General features: G+C 47.0%; 1 protein-coding gene across 15 annotated transcripts in view; it reads right to left on the minus strand.

The window, feature by feature from the left end:
* The window catches only part of IQSEC1 (IQ motif and Sec7 domain ArfGEF 1), a 467,442-nt gene that overhangs the window by 14,948 nt on the left and 435,418 nt on the right, over positions 1-17,076 (minus strand). For 14 of the 15 annotated variants that reach the window (XM_033091241.1, XM_033091183.1, XM_033091158.1 and 11 more), the window contains 5 exons: positions 15,867-15,989; positions 14,296-14,462; positions 2,448-2,587; positions 1,941-1,970; positions 294-419 (listed from right to left, as the gene is read on the minus strand). In XM_033091241.1, the coding sequence (XP_032947132.1) occupies positions 294-419; positions 1,941-1,970; positions 2,448-2,587; positions 14,296-14,462; positions 15,867-15,989 (586 nt within the window). The remainder of the gene's footprint in view (positions 1-293; positions 420-1,940; positions 1,971-2,447; positions 2,588-14,295; positions 14,463-15,866; positions 15,990-17,076) is intronic. The other variant, XM_033091148.1, reaches the window with a different exon arrangement.

Here is a 17,076-nt window from a genome sequence, read left to right on the forward strand (position 1 = left end):
CACACAGAGGAGCCTGTGCAGCTGAGAGGTAGAGAACATACAAAGGGATCCTGCTGACATGTCTGCGCCTCCAGGAATAGCCAGGGCTGAGGCTCCAAATCCCCCTCCGGACTTTTACAAGAGCCAAAGAAGCCCTGTTTTCATCAACAGCAGTGTGAGTTGGATCCTGCCCTCTGGCAACCCAAAGCCCTGGGCTAACTCCACCCCCTCACCTCTACCCACACCCGTGTGTGCATTTCCCTGTGGGCGCATAGTCAGCTCTCAGCTACAACACCCCACAGGAAACCACGTACCACCAGCAGGTCATTGAACAGGAAGATTTCTCGCTGGTGCAATCCAAGTTTCTGGGGCTTATTTGGGTCTGGAACCTCAAAGAGCCGGCAGTAGCAGACCAGCCGCCGGTGAGGCAGAGAGAGCACCTGTGCAGAGAGGAGAAACTGCCCTTAGCTGCCTGCCCCCGCTCTGGGGCCTGGGCTGCACAGGGGTCCAGCCTGCGTGCTAGGAAACCAGCCCTGGGCCTCGTGTTCAGAAACACCTTATCTTGCAAACCGCGCAGACTGGCATGTGCTTCTTTGGCTTGTAGCCATTTCCCCACTCTGTCCTCAGGAGCTCTCTTGCAGGACCACAGTAAGCGCCCCCTTCTCATAAGACCTCCATTCGATTCTTTCAGGCAGGTACCAGACTTCTTAAAGCATCATGCTCACAGGTGGACCTCCACCCACAGAGGGATGCATGCTTTCTGAGTTCCCACAAAGTACCCACTAGTCCCTGCAAACGTTTTTCAGCAGGTAGTCTACTTGAGATGAAGAAACTGAAGCACAGAGGTTGAGTAACTTGCCTCAGCCTCATGACCAGGGCACTGCAGAGCACCAGAGTTTTGCCATTCTCCCAGATATCTCGAAGGGATTTCAATGTTTCTGAAGCTTGAAAGACCCTGTCCAAACTCCTGAGCCAGCTGTCACCTCCCTCCTGCACACCTGCCTCTGAACAGGCCTGCCACGGTTTCAAAGGGCGCCCACCTGCTGTAGCCCAAGCTGCTCTCAAGGTCTGATGTGACAAACCATCCCGGAGGCCCAGTCGTGGTTCTGGGAGTGCCCAGGCTCATGCAGCAGACAGAAAAGTTAGTGGGGGACAGCATACACCAGGAGAAGACCCCCAGCAGGTAAGCACGGTCACAGCCAGGGAGCATTAAGTCTGCAAGGGGTGCCCTGAGGGAGGGGTACTCGAGGTCATGTATCAGGATGGCAAGGGAGGAAAATGCGCGGCCCAGCCTGGCACGCTCAGAGAACAATACTGTTTGGAGCAAAAGTACAAAGGAAAAATAGTGGGATGTAAGGCTGGAGAAGTAGGTGAGGGCAGGTCACGGAAGCATCCAGTGGTCTTGGTCTCTCTCTAGGGAAAACTGGCAAGAGAAGGGCGGTCGAGGGGTTTGTGAAGCTGACTCAGCTGACCAGTGAGGGACAGACAGACACACAAGGGACATGTTGGGTGACTACCAGGCTAGCCATGTAAGCATGTGCTCCAGGGGTGTGCAGATGAAACTTCCTCAGGGCTGTGGCAATGGAGAGGGTCCTGGCGTATGAACAAGTTGTTGGGGGCAGAGCGTGGACTGGTGGAGGAGAAGGCCCTCTCCCAAAGCAAACTGAGATCATCTGTTTCAGGTGCAGGGTCTCGGGGTCTGGGGACAAGCTCAATCAGGCCCAGACAAGAGGGAAGGAGACTATCTGCTCTCAGCCTGACCACAAAGCCCTCCCCGGTGGTCGTGCTCTCAGGGCCTGCAGAGATTCAAGGCTGGGAGAATTATGAAAATCAAATTTCTTATTGCTCCATAAATTAACTCAAGCAGCCAAAACTGTGGCTGTGCAAGCCCGGAGATGTGGCCGTGCTGGGCACCCCCGGGGGATATGCCAGCCAGAATGTGAAAGCAGAGAGATACTCACACAGCCAAGCCCAGGGTGCAGGGATCCAATCTACAGGGGAAACAGTAAAAAAGAAAAAAGACATCACTGCTCCAGAAGACGCTCCTAGGCCCCGAGGGAACTAACGGCAACACCCAAAGAAGCAGTGCCCTTCCTGCATGCAGCACCTGCCCTTAGCTCCATGCAGCCACCCAGGGTAGGCAGGGAGGCCGTCACGCTGGCAAGCTCTGAGGATACCCTGAGGGCATTCCAGGTCATCAAGAAACACTGGACAGCTCTGCCTGTCGGTTTATTAAGAGCCTCAGGTTCTCTTCAACTTTAACCCAGAGCAAATGTTTATTATTCCCAAGTATTAGAAGCCTCTTGAAGAATCCCAAACCCTGAAAGAATTCACCAGTCCAGCCTAGAAGGGGCATCAGAGCCACTGGCAGAAGCCGAGGCCAGCAGGGAGCCTGGGGTCAAACTGAGAGGGTGGGACGTGGGTGGCAAGCACCCTCAGGGCTCCCCTGGGACACAGGCCCCACTTACCGGCTTCTTCCCCACGATGAGCTTCTCCACCTTCTGCACCTGCGACACATGGTCCTCACTGGTCTTCAGCTCTCGCTTGCGGATCCGCTCATAGATCCCAATCAGCGTCTCCCGGGGAATGTCCTCCCCGTCATCCACACCTGGGAGGAGACAGCGGCCAGGCGTCAGGCTGAGCTGGGACCTGCATGGCCTACTCAGCCCTGGGCCCCAAGCTCAGCCTGACGTACCAGCTTCTAAACCAAATCAGAACAGCCATCCCTGTCACCAGTCCCCGCAGAACCTCAGATCTCTCTGCCCACAGCTGCTGAGTACACTCAGAACCCTTCCACCAGGGACAAAGCCAGCACAGCCACCTGGACTGGCTGGGGGGCTGCTCAGAGGGCTTTACAAATATTACACTGCTGATCCTGACTGCAGCCCCATGGAGCGGGCATAACTGCCCCCATTCCCCAGATGGGAAAGCTGAGGCCCAGGGAAGGGGTTGGGGTTGGAACTGGGGGAAGCCGTGTAGATAGGCTTTGTGAGTTCAGCTTCCAACAGGCCTGGGCCCAGGTCCTCACTTTGGCCCTTGTTAGCCTTGCGACTCAGTCTTTCTGAGCTGGACATCAGGAACAGGCCAGTAAGAGCACGAGAGACTTCACAGGGCCCTGTGAGGACGTGTGGGCAGTTCGTGGCATGCTCCAGAGTGAGAGTTCAGTGTGTCTAGCAGTTTTGCCAGCTGTTGTCCCACATCCCGTGGGTAGAGGCCGGGGCCAGGACTTGAATTCAGGTTGCTCTGACAAGTGCATACCCTTCCTGATACCCTGCCCTGAAAACTGCTGTGAGAAAAGAACCTGCCCACAAACCACTGGTGGGATGGTGAAATGGACTGACCCCCTGCTGGGCGATTTATCCCATGGGACATGATGCACAAACAAGGTTGTTTACTGCAGCAGTACTTCCAAATAGGAGAACATCAGAAATCATCCACTTACCCATTAACCGGGGACTAATCAACCAGTATGCACATTGGTACATAGAATACTGTGCACCTGCCAGGAACAATGTAGAAGGCCAGAGAGCCAACATGGACACACTCCATTAGATTTTTTTAAAAAGATTTTTATTTGTCAGTTACAGTTGACATACACTATTATGTTAGTTTCTATTAGTTTCAGGTGTACAGCATAGTGATTAGACATTTATATAACTTATGAGGTGATTCCCTCAATTAGTCTAGTGCCTGCCTGGCACCATAAATACTTAATGATAATATTACTGACTATATTCCCTATGCTGTACTTCACATCCCTGTGACTATTTTTATAACTGGCAATTTGTACTTTTTTTTTTTTTTAATTTGGGCAAGGAGAACAGGACTTTATTGGGGAACAGTGTGTATTTCCAGGACTTTTTTCCAAGTCAAGTTGTTGTCCTTTCAATCTTAGTTGTGGAGGGCGTAGCTCAGCTCCAGGTCCAGTTGCCATTGTTAGTTGCAGGGGGCACAGCCCACCATCCCTTGCGGAGTCGAACCTGTGGTTGAGACCCACCGGCCCATGTGGGAATTGAACTGGCAGCATTCGGCGCTCAGAGCATGGAGCTCCAACGGCCTGAGTCACGGGGCCGGCCTGCAATTTGTACTTCTTAATCCCTTCACCTTTTTCACCAACCCAGTTTGTTCTCTGTATCTATGAGTTTGTTTCTGTTTTGTTTTGTTTTTCAGATTCCACATGTACGTGAGATCATATGATATTTGTTTTTCTCTGTCTGACTTATTTTACTCAGCATAATACCCTCTAAGTCCATCCACATTGTAGCATGATTTCACTGTTTTGTTTATGGCTGAGTAATATTCCATAGTATAAATGCACCATGTCGTCTTTATCCAGTCGTCTGTTGATGGGCATTTAGGGTGCTCCCATAACTCGGCCATTGTAAATAATGCTACTTTGAACATAGGGCTGCATATACCTTTTTGCTTTTTCCATGCCTTTACTTTCTGTCTGTGTGCGTCTTTTGATCTGAAGCGAGTCTCTTGTAGGTAACATATGCAAGGGTCTTGTTTTCTTATCCATTCAGCTACCCTATGTCTTTTGATTGGAGCATTTAGTCCATTTATATTGAAGTGATTATTGATAGGTAAGTAGTTATTGCCGTTTTATTATTCATATTTTTTATCTTTTTTTTTCTTCTTTTTAAAGAAGTCCCTTTAACATTTCTAGTAATACTAGCACGGTGGTGATGATGAACTCCTTTAAATTTTTCTTGTCTGGGATCTCTTGGATTTATTCAATGAAAAAAAGAAAAGTACAAAACAGAGGAGGGTAAAACCAACCATGCACATTTGTACTTGCTTGAGCAAAGGAATTTTATCAGGGACATCAGGAACTGAAATCTGACGGCCTCTAGGGAGAGATGGCAAGTCCTGGCAGATGGCGGGGGCAGGGGCTCTCTGCCATGGACCATTTATACCTTTTTGAAACAGGGGTTTTTGAAACAGACTTTATTTTTATAGTAGTTTTCAGTTCACAGAGAAACTGAGAACACAGTACAGAGATTTCCCATACACCCTCTGCTTTCCCGCTAGCCTCTTCCGCTAGCAACCTCTCTCAGCGGACTGGTGCATTTGTTACAACTTACACTGACGCGTCATAGTCACCGAGTCCAGTTTGCCTCGGACTCACTCTTAGTGTTGTACTTTCTATGACAAATGTATAATGACGTGCATTCGTCACTGTAGTATCATAAAGGGTGTCTTCACTGCCCCAAAACTCTTCTGTGCTCTACCTGCTCATCCCTTCCCGTCCCCCCGCCCGACCCCTGGCAACCACTGATCTTTTCACTGTCTCCATAGTTTTGCCTTTTCCAGAAAGTCATATGGTTGGAATCATCCAGTATGTAGCTTTTCCTGATTGGTTTCGTTCACTTAAAATATGCATGTAAGGTTCCTCCATGTCTTTTCATGGCTTGGTAGCTCATTTATTTTTAGTGCTGAATGATATCCCACTGTCTGGATGGACCAGTTTATTTATCCATCACCTACTGAAGGACATCCTGGTTGCTTCCCAGTTTTGGCAATGATGAGTAAAGCTGCTGTAAACATCTCTGTGCAGGTTTTTGTGTGGACGTCAGTTTTCAGCTCATTTGGGTAAATACCAAGGAGTGTGATTACTGGGTAGTATTACTTTCTGGCTAGCTTTTGAACTATGTAAAGATAATACCCATTCAAAAAATAAATTAAAAACTTTTAAAACAAATAGCAATAAAAGTAAAATGCTGCTTGCTCATCTGGCTTCTGCGCTGGTGAGCTATTCCTCCTGCATCTATCCTGCTGCTGGACACACTGGGGAGACTGGAAGGAGCGATTCCAGAGAAAATGTGTGTCCAGTGTGTGTGTGTGTAGGTGTGTCTGGAGGGACATCTAAAAAGAACAAGCCAGACATGTGCTCAGACAGAGTGCCAGCCTGGCTTTCAGGAACCAGGGTGCTGCCTTCTCTGACACTCATTTGCTGTGTGACCTTGGGCAAGTCCCTTCCTTCTCTGAGCCTTGGCTACCCCTTCTGAAGCACAAGGAAGATGGGGCAGAACACCCCCAAATCTCTGGCTTGAAAAGAGGGGGCATGGTGGGAACAGCAGCTTTCTCTCCTGGTTTTGGGGTGCTCAGTGTCTGCTCTGGGAAGTGGGCTGATAATGCCACCTTGTCCCCAGACTGCTGGGATGGCTGGGTGCAAAATACAAACCACAGAGCCATTGACATGAGGGGGGCTGGTTGGCAAATATGTGACTCAGCTGCCATGTCTTTTCCTGAGCTTTCTGTCCTCTGGGCGAATCATTTCTGGCTCCCTTGTCACTGCCCACAGGGCCAGCAGCTGGGCTGTCATGGTGGTGCCCACCCTGGGTGGGGGGACACTAGGATGGTTCACATCCCAGGGAAGACACGGAGAACCCCCGCAGGAGAGCTGTCCTGCCCCAAGAGAGGGGATGACAGAGCAGCAGTTTTACAGAAATAAAGAGAAAGTAGAAAATTTAAATGGATCAAAAAGCTCACATTTGGACTTGATTCAGACCAACTTTTTTCCTTTTTATAAAAATATATCATTTCTGACAGTTGCTGGTCATGGCGGCAGCCATGTGGGCTTCTTGAGTTCTCCTCCAGAACTTACCACAAATTGAACATCTATAACCCATCAAATGACTCTCTGCTCATCACACAGAACAGCTAAGAGACTCGCACGAAGATTACTTGAAGGTGGGCAAACTGGGCGAGCAGGGGAAGAGGGAAGGGAGCCGTGTGGAGATGCGGGGGCCCCAGGATGCAGACCAGAGACTACAAAAGCCAGGCAGTGGACTCTTTCCCTGCGTCCCACAGCTGATCTCTCCCGCCTGGGCTCCTCCCGGCACACTCCCACAGCTCTCCCACCCCACCCTTCCAGAGTCTCAAGCTGGTCCCTGAACTAAGGAGTAGTGTCAGATTATTTCAAGTAATAATGGAGCCATAGCGCTCAGGATCTGGGAAAAACCCATCTGCAGCTGTGACCTAGGGAAGAAGCCAGCCTGGAGACAGAAGACTCCTCCCTCCCCAGCCCCCACCTTTTCTGGCCTGCCTGCATAGGGCAATTACAGCTGCTAAGACATACCCAGGGGCCAATAGCAGGTGGTAGAGGCAGCTCTGGGCTTTCAGCAGCTCAGAAATCTCATGTCCTCCACACCCCCCAGACATAAGAAGTGCCCTAAGACCCAGGAGACCTGGGCACAGGGAATAAGACCACCGCCCAGTGGCTGGCTGTGGTGCTTTCAGTGTGCCTTTATGCAGGCGAGAGCAGAAACTGCACTGACTTTGTAAAAACCAACCATACCCCATAGCTCCACTCCTCTAGCTCTGCACCACAAGACGCAGAGGAGTCTTTGTACAGCAGACGACAACCTGGAGATAGCTTGGTGGGCTCAAGCCAAGACTGGTGCTGCGTTTGTGTTTTTTTTGTGGTTTTTTTTTTTTTTTTTTAGTATTACTATCATTTTTAACATATACATATATATATACATACATATATATATGTGTGTGTGTGTGTGTGTGTGTGTATATATATATATATATATATATATATTTCCCCCTTTCTCTCTCTCTTCTTTTTTCTTTTCCTTGCTCTACTTTCCCTTCTTCTTTCCATTTTTCTGTATTGATTTTGTTTTTTTTGTATTTTTAATATTTTTGACTGTATTGAGTGTTGCCTATCAGTTGTTTTTACATGTGAGTGTATCTGGATTTTTCTTTGTTGTTGTTATATTTGGTGATTTGTTTTGCTCTGAAATTGCCCTATACCAGGGCCAGACCAAGAGACACAAGATTCAACACACCCAGAGGCCAACTCCAGACCACCAGAGCATTACTGGGTTTGACCTAAGTGACACACCCAAAGGGAATTCTCTACAGGCACAAGAGCCCATAGGGGCCAAGCCTCATCTGAGGGGTCAACCCTCACACAACAGCTCATCCACTGTGGGCAGAGCCAATTCTCACAGCTAGTCAGCATGGGAGTCAATCCCACCTACTGACAAGCCAAAAGCAATTAAAGCTCAACCTTAACAGGAGAATACACACAACACAAGGGATACCTCTGGAACACATGCACAGGAGAATAGGGAGACTGTGCAATTCAAATATACAGGACACATACTACATAAGTCCACCCTGCGAAGACTGAGAGACCTAGGGGATCTACTTAATACATCGAAGCAAACACAGAGAGTCAGCCTGAATGGGGAAACAAAGAAACATGTTCCAAATAAAAGAACAGAGGAAACTTCCAGAAATGGAACCAAACAAACAGAGAACCTATCAGAAACAGAGTTCAGAACACTGATGATAAGAATGTTTAAGGAGCTTAGTGACGACATAAAGAAGGATGTAGAAATCATAACGAACAACCAGTTAGAACTAAAGAACACAATAACTGAAATAGAGAACACACTTGAAGGAATTACCAGCAGGTTAGATGAGGCAGAGGATCGAATCAGCGATTTGGAAGACAAGTTAACAGAGATCACCCAAACGGAACAACAGAAAGAAAAAAGAATAAAAAACAATGAGGATGGCTTAAGAGACCTCTGGGATAACATCAAGCGCAACAACATGCGCATCATAGGAATACCAGAAGGTGAAGAGAGGAAGCAAGGGATCGAGAACATATTTGAAGTAATAATGTCTGAAAACTTCCCTAACCTGGTGAAGGAAACTGACATACAAGCCCAGGAAGTGCAGAGAGTTCCAAACAAGATGAACCCAAATAGGCCCACACTGAGACACATTATAGTTAAAATGGCAAAGCTTAAAGACAAAGAGAGAATCCTAAAAGCAGCAAGAGAAAAACAGCGGGTTACATACAAGGGAACTCCTATAAGATTATTAAATGACTTTTCTACAGAAACATTGCAGGCCAGGAGGGAGTGGCAGGAGGTACTCAAATGATGGAAAACAACGGCCTACAACCTAGATTGCTTTATCCAGCAAGGTTATCATTTAAAATGGAAGGGGAGATAAAGAGCTTCCCAGAAAAGAATAAGCTAAAGGAATTCATTACCACTAAGCCAGCAATGCAGGAAATGTTAAAAGGGTTTCTGTAAACAGAAGATGAAAACAATCTGACGAATGAAGACCAGAAATACAAATAACAAAATGGCAATAACTATGTACCTATCAATAATCATTTTAAATGTAAATGGATTAAATGCTCCAATCAAAAGACATAGGGTGGCTGAGTGGATAAGAAAACAAGACCCTTGCATATGCTGTATACAAAAGCTCACCTCAGATCAAAAGACACACACAGGATGAAAGTGAATGGTTGGAGTAAGATATTTCATGCAAATAGAAATGAGAAGAAAGCTGGAATAGCAATACTTATATCTGATAAAATAGACTTTAAAATGAAGAATATGTTAAAAGACAAAGATGCACTATACAAAGGGCACTATATAATAATAACAGGATCCATCCAAAAAGAGGACATAACCCTAGTAAACATCTATGCACCCAACATAGGAGCACCTAAATATATAAAACAAGGGACAAGTCCTACAGATGGAAAATCAATATGGAAACAGTGGCCTTAAAAGACACATTGGACCAGTTGGATTTAATAGATATTTTTGGAGCATTTCACCCCAAAGCTGCAGAATACACATTCTTCTAAAGTGCATATGGATCATTTTCCAAGATATTTTCCAACATGTGGTCACATGTTATACCACAAAACAAGTCTCAATAAATTTAAGAAAACTGAAATCATATCTAGTCTCTTCTCTGACCACAGTGCTATGAAATTAGAAATCAATTACAAAAAAAAAAAAAAAACCTGGAAGACACACCAATTCATGGAGGCTGAATAACTTATTACTAAATAATGAATCGGTCAACCATGAGTTCAAGGAAGAAATCAAAAGATATCTCGAGACAAACGAAAATGAAAACACGACAACCCAAAACCTATGGGATGCTGCAAAAGCAGTCCTAAGAGGGAAATTCATAGCATTACAAGCCTACCTAAAGAAACAAGAAAAATCACAAATCAACAGTTTATCCTTACACTTAAGGGATCTGGAAAAAGAACAACAAAATAAGCCCAAAGGGAGTAAGGAAGGAAATAATAAAGATCAGAGTGGAAATAAATGAAACAGAGACCAAAAAAACAATACAAAAGATCAATGAAACCAAGAGATGGTTTTTCGAGAAGATAAACAAAATCAACAATCCTTCAGCCACTCATTAAAAAAAAGAGAGAGGGGAACCAAATTAATAAAATCAGAAATGAAAGAGAAATAGTGACAACAGACACAACAGAAATACAAAAAATTTAAAGAAATTACTATGAGCAACTATATGCCAACAAATTAGACAATATGGAAGAAATGGACGATTTTCTAGAAGCATACAAGCTTCCAAGGCTAACCCAAGAAGAAACGGCAAACCTTAATAGACTGATTACTACCAGGGAAATTGAATGAGTAATCAACAAGCTACCAACAAACAAAAGCCCTGGACCAGATGTTTTACAGGTGAATTTTACAAAACATTCAAAAAAGAATTATCATCTATTCTCCTCATACTATTCCAAAAAATCCAGGAGGGAAGGCTCCTAAACATTTTTTATGAGGCTACTATCACCCTGATCCCCAAATCAGACAGAGACATTATGAAAAAAGAAAACTACAGGCCAATATTAGGAAATAAACATAGATGCAAAAATCCTCAACAAAATATTAGCAAACAGAATTCAGCAATACATTAAAAAGATCATACACCATGATCAAGTGGGATTTATTCCTGGCATGCAAGGTTGGTTCAACATCCGCAAATCAATTAATGTCTTACACCATTCACAAAATGAAAAATAAAAATCATATGATCATATCAATAGATGCAGAAAAGCATTTGACAAAATCCAGCAGCCATTTATGATAAAAACTCAAGACAGTGGGAATAGAGGGACCATATCTCAACATAATAAAGCCCATATATGATAAACACACAGCTAACATCATACTCAACTGGGAAAAGTTAAAACCAGTCCCCTTAAGATCAGGAATAAGGCAAGGTTGCCCACTTTCTCCACTTCTATTCAACATACTTCTGGAAGGTCTAGCCACAGCAATCAGACAAGAAAAAGAAATAAAAGGCATTCAAATTGGTAAGGAGGACGTAAAATTGTCACTATATATAGATAATATGATACTATATATAGAGAACCCCAAAGACTCCACCAAAAAACTATTAGAACTGATACATTTAGTAAAGTGGCAGGATACAAAATTAATATTCAGAAATCAGTTGCATTTGTATATACCAATAATAAAATATCAGAAGGAGAAATTAAGAAAATAGTCCCATTTACAATTGCTTCAAAGACTATAAAATACTCAGGAATAAATTTAACCAAAGAAGTAAAAGACCTGTACTCAGAAAATTATAAGACACCAAAGAGAGAAATTAAAGAAAATACAAATGGATGGAAACACATGCCATGTCATGGATAGGAAGAATTAATATCATTAAAATGTCCATACTGCCTAAGGCAATATACAGATTCAACGCAATTCCTATCAATCTACAAAGGACATTTTTCACAGAAATAGAGCATATAATCCTAAAATTGAAATGGAACCATAAAAGACCCCAGATAGCCTTGGCAATCTTGAGAAATAAGAACAAAGTGGGAGGTATCACGATACCTGACATCAAATATACTACAAGGCTACAGTAATCAAAACAGCATGGTACTGGCATAAAAACAGACACATAGATCAATGGAACAGAATTGAGAGCCTAGAAATAAATCCATGCCTATATGGTTATTTAATCTATGACAAAGGGGGCAAGAATTTACACTGGGGTAAAGACAGTTTATTCAATAAATGGTGCTGGGAAACTGGACAGACACATGCAAAAAAAATGAAGCTGGACCACCTCCTTATGCCATAAACAAAAATAAATTCAAAATAGATTAAAGTCTTAAATGTAAGATCCGAAACCATAAAACTCCAGAAGAAAACATAGGAAAGAAAGTTTGCAGACATTACCCTTAGTAATATTTTTACTGATATATCCCCTCGGGCAAGGGAAGTAAGAGAAAAAATAAACATATGGGATTACATCAAACTAAAAAGTTTTTTCACAGCAAAGGAAACCATCAATAAAACAAAAAGAGATCCTACTGAATGGGAAATGATATTTGCCAATGACATATCTGATAAGGGGTTAATATCACAAAGTTATAAAAAAACTCATTCAACTCAACACCAAAAAAACAAAGAACCCAATTAAAAAATGGGCAGAGGACATGAAGAGACATTGCTCTAAATCTAAAAAGGACATACAGATGGCAAACAGACATATGATAAAATGCTTAACCTTACTAATCATTAGAGAAATGCAAATAAAAACCACAATGAGATGTCACCTCACCCCGTTGAAATGGCTATATATGAACAAACAACAAGTGCTGGTGCAGATGTGGAGAAAAGGGAACGCTTGTGCACTGTTGGTGGGATTGCAGATTGTTGCAGCCACTATGGAAAACATTTTGGAGGTATGTCAAAAACCTGGAAATGGAATTACCTTATGACTCAGCAATTCCACTCCTAGGTATCTATCCAGAGAAATCCAAAACTCCAATTCAAAAATCTTTATGCACCCCTATGTTTATTGCAGCACTATACACAATAGCCAAGACATGGAAACAACCGAAATGCCCATCGGTAGATGACTGGATTAAGAAACTGTGGTACATTTATACAATGGAGTACTACGCAGCCATAAAGAAGAAAGAAATCTTACCATTTGCAACCACATGGATGGACCCAGAGAACATTATGTTATGTGAAAGAAATCAGACGAAGAAAGACAAGAACCATATGATCTCACTTATATGTGGAATCTAAAGAATAGGATAAATGAACAGGCTAATCAGACACAGTCTCAAAGACACAGAGAAAAAACTGAGGGGTGCTAGTTGGGAGGGGGGTGGGGATGAGGGAGAGGGTGAGGGGATTTTAAATCACAATCGGTAACCACAAGATGGCCACGGGGATACGAAAGTCAGTTTGGGAAATATAATCAATAATGTTGTAAAGATTTTGTAGGGTATCCGATGGACACTTGTCTCATTAGGGAGACCACCCCAGGGATGGTGTAGTTGCCTGATCACTGCACTGTACACATGGAGCTGAATAATGCATGTCAACTATAATTTTATATATATATACACACACACACACACACACACACACGTATATTTTTCCCCCCCACAAGAAGTGGAGTACAGTAGAAGGAATGGAGACAGTGGAAATGTAATGGCTGTGTGCGGTGTCAGAGGGGTAGTGGATGGGGGAGGGGGTTGTCACTGTGTGAGGGGTGTAAACGTCTAACTGTTTTACATTGTCTTGTGCACCTGAAACTAATAATAATAAATATATATATATAATTTCTAAGGGGACCTTGGCCCTCGGCAGCTGGAATTTCTCAAGGAGAGGGACACGGTTCCTACCCGTCTTCCTTCCAGGTCCATGAGGGGCATGCCATCTCCTAACATGGAGCCACCTAGAAGATGGCCATTTCCTTTTCAATTCTTTCCCACCTAACACCAGGAGAAGGCCTCCTCTTTTGCTGCCGACCTCATCAGCAGCTGTCTAATGTTGGCCCACCTGACAAGGAAGAGAGGGCGGCCTTGGGGCCCAGCCAGGAACAGCTCTGGCTGCAGCCAACAGTGGTGCTTTCTTTTCACTGTATTCATTTTTATGGTGACTTCCTATGTGTAGCAAATGCTACTGGTTTCCCATTTATGGTGATGATATAAGGTTCCTTTTTCAAATGTATTTAAATAAAAAAACAAAGACAAGGCTCCCAGCACCCCAGTTCCACTCTGTGCTCCCGGACATCCCTGAACCAGGCCCTAGTCAGCCTGTGTATGGCCGAGCCTCCAGCACTGCGACGAGCGGCTTCCTCAGGCCTCTGCCCCCTCATGAATAAGACCCCTCCACTGCGACCTGTCAAAGCCCTGCGTGTCCTTTCCTAACAAGCTGGCAGCACCACTTCCTCAGGAACGAGACCCTGCGTGCGTGGCCCCGGCAGTGCCCTCATGTGCACCCCTACGACAGCATTTGCTCTTTACTGTAGTTTGTGCTGCATGTGCACATCTGTGGGGGGCCCTCTGTGCGACACCCCGTGTGTGCGCTGCAGCCTCGCTGCCTTGCTGTCCCCTGCGTCCGCCCAGCATGAGGGAGTGTCACATCCACCTGTCAGCCCACACCTGCTGGGGCCCATGTCAGAGGCTGTCCAGGAGGCTGTGCTTCTGAGCCCGGGGCCCCGACAGCTCACCTCGGAGGTTCTTGACAAAGTCCTCCAGCTTCATTTTGCGCTCGGGCTTGACGTTGGGGCTGTACATGTCCGTGTTGAGTAGGATGACAGCGAAGGCCAGGATGAAGATGGTGTCCGGGTTCCGGAACTGCCGCACGACCCCGGGGTTGCAGATGCAGTACCGCTGGCTGGGGGTGGGGGACAGGGAGGAGGGTCAGGGCCAGCTGGGCAGGGCAGGGGTGGTCTGCCCCTCGCTCGTGAGTCGCTGCCACAGCTCCGCCTGGCTGCTCACCGCTGCTGCATCTGGTGAACAGGGTGACGCTTCCCTGACTCCACTCACCCTTCTCCCTGGAGTTGTTCCCACCCACCTGTGCTCCAGCTGGCACTGGCTCTCAGGGGGAGGACTGCATGCCCTGCCTCCCTACGAGCTGGTGCAGCCACGGGACTACGTTCTGGCCAATGGGATATGGACACCATGAAGGCTATACCTTAAAAGGCAGGGGTGGCTCTGCATTGTCTTCCCCTGTCTGGAGCAGGGACTTGACAGTGGATGCTGACAGGACATCACAGGAGCCTGGCCTCTGTACCAGCTCGGAGGAGATGCACTGTACCCCATTTCAGCTGTGGCTGCTGGGGCACCTTTGCTGTGGCACCTGAACAAATAGCCTCACTAACACACTCTGCCTCACTGGTCATCTTCTTCCTGTGTTCACCGCCTGCTCTCTGCCCCGACCTCCAAGAGGCCCCTGCACTGGGAACCTTACGGAGCGGTGAGAGGCTGGCAGAGACAGACAAGAGGAACCCGGTGGGGCCGCCATTGGCACTCAGGCAACATGGCCTTCAATTCTGTCTTCCCTGTTAGTGCTACCCGCTCCCAGAGCCCTTCAGGAAGGAAGTGGCCAAACAGCCCCTGCCTGGGGCCCTGGGGCTGTCCTCCCCATGTCCTCATTCCTCCTTGGCCCCACCATGGGCGCTGAGCCCAGAGGACTGGGTCAGCAGCTGATTCGTGTCTGCCACGCGCAGCATGGAGCACAGAGACCCCTACACAGCCAGTGTGCCCAAGTCCTGGGATGAAGACCACAGCGAGAGCTGATGTCGGGGCCAGGCTCTCCTCAGTGCAGGTGCTACACTAAGTGTGTCCACACATCCTAAGTGGCTTAAGTATCCACACTGTCTAGGGCAGGTGCTCTTATTATCCCTACTCTGCAGGCAAGGATGTGAGGCACAGAGAAGTTAAGCAACAAGCATAAGGTCACACAGATGGTAAGTGGCAGAGTGTGTGTTAGAACCAGGCCATCTGGCTCTGCAGCTTGTGCTCTGGACTACTGAGGGTGAGTGTCTGCCCCGTGAAAGGGCAGATGAATGGTAACACAGAGGCCATGAGGATTTGGAGGAAGAGAGACTTCAAAACCCTGGTTCTAGCACGAAGCAGCACAGCGCCTGGCACCTAGGAGGGACTCTGCCTCACCCCCGGGCAAGCTCAGGGCCGCCTGACCCTGAGCAGGTACGGGATTGAGGGCATTTGGCCCTTGAGCCAGGAGTCTTCTGTCCCTGACACCTGTGCCCCCGCCCCGCCCTGCCCTGGCCCCGACCTGAAGGCCTCAATGAGCCGCTCCACCTTCTGAGCTTCCCCCTGGACACGGATGTGCGCCTGGAACTTCCTCAGGGCTTCATCCAGCTCCATGGCAGAGAAGTCCATCTCATCGACCACGCAGCTGAAACGAGACAAAGGCGTGTCAGTGTCCTCCACCCGCACAGCCTCTGTCTGCGGGCCTTCTCGTCAGGTGAGTGAACACACGCTGTCAGAGGGTAGGGCACAAAAGGGGTTGGTGCAGGAGGGCGAGGGAGCCGCCCGAGGGCCATGGGGATGGCCTTATGCTTGGCTTCCTCCAATCGTCAAACACTCCAGGTTAGGGCCAAAGATCCCCATGCTTCTCAGGGGAGTCCATGAACCCCTGAAACTGTAGGAAAATGTTGGTGCTTATGCCAATGGGTGCCATTTTCTACAGACACACGGAGCCAGAGAATACGGCTGTCCTCGATAAAGATCCATGGTGCAGAAACAAAAGTTTCCAAGCATGTCTGTTACACCAGGCACGTAGCAGTTCTAGTGTCCTGCGAGGGAACCGAAGAGCATGCTCACGGGGGCACTAACTTGCCAAGCTGCGATTTCACACTGTCTGTCCTCTCACGCCAAGGGTATGGGGAGAGGTAGCTGGGTTTGGCCACGTATTTTTGAGAGGCACTTCAGAGGGGCCTTTCCATACTCGTCTGCCAATCAGAAGATTGAGGGTGGAGCTTGGGAGGCCTCTGGTAACAGGCATTGGTTGGTTCCACTCTTATCACAGCCCTGCCCCCTAGTACAACCTGCTCTGTCCTCCGATCAGGACCCCTGAACAGAGAAGGTGGGGTCTGTACTAGGGACCCATGCAGCAGGCTGTGGTGTCTAGTTTATCTGTTTGTAACAAAGCTGTGGCCACCCCTGTTAGGACTGCAGAGGCCTGGCCATGGGGGACCTAATCCCACTCCAGGGCCCACCCTCCACTGGGGGCAACAGACTTGGGGTAAGCTATGGTGCGCCCATCCTTCCCATTCGGGGCCTTTTAGGGCTACAGCCTTTGTGGGGAAAGGCAGGAGGGCAGCGGCCACAGGGGACGATCTGCTGACCAGCGTCCAAGTAGGTTGCTGGTGCAGGGAGCAGGGGCGGGGGCAGTCTCATGCTTCCTGAGGCCGCTATTTTCTGATCCAAGGAAGACAATGCACGGATTTCCTATGGACCAGAAGCCAGTATGGAGGCAGGTG

This window comes from Rhinolophus ferrumequinum, chromosome 2 (assembly GCF_004115265.2).
Source record: "Rhinolophus ferrumequinum isolate MPI-CBG mRhiFer1 chromosome 2, mRhiFer1_v1.p, whole genome shotgun sequence".
Classification (NCBI taxonomy): Eukaryota; Metazoa; Chordata; class Mammalia; order Chiroptera; family Rhinolophidae; genus Rhinolophus; species Rhinolophus ferrumequinum.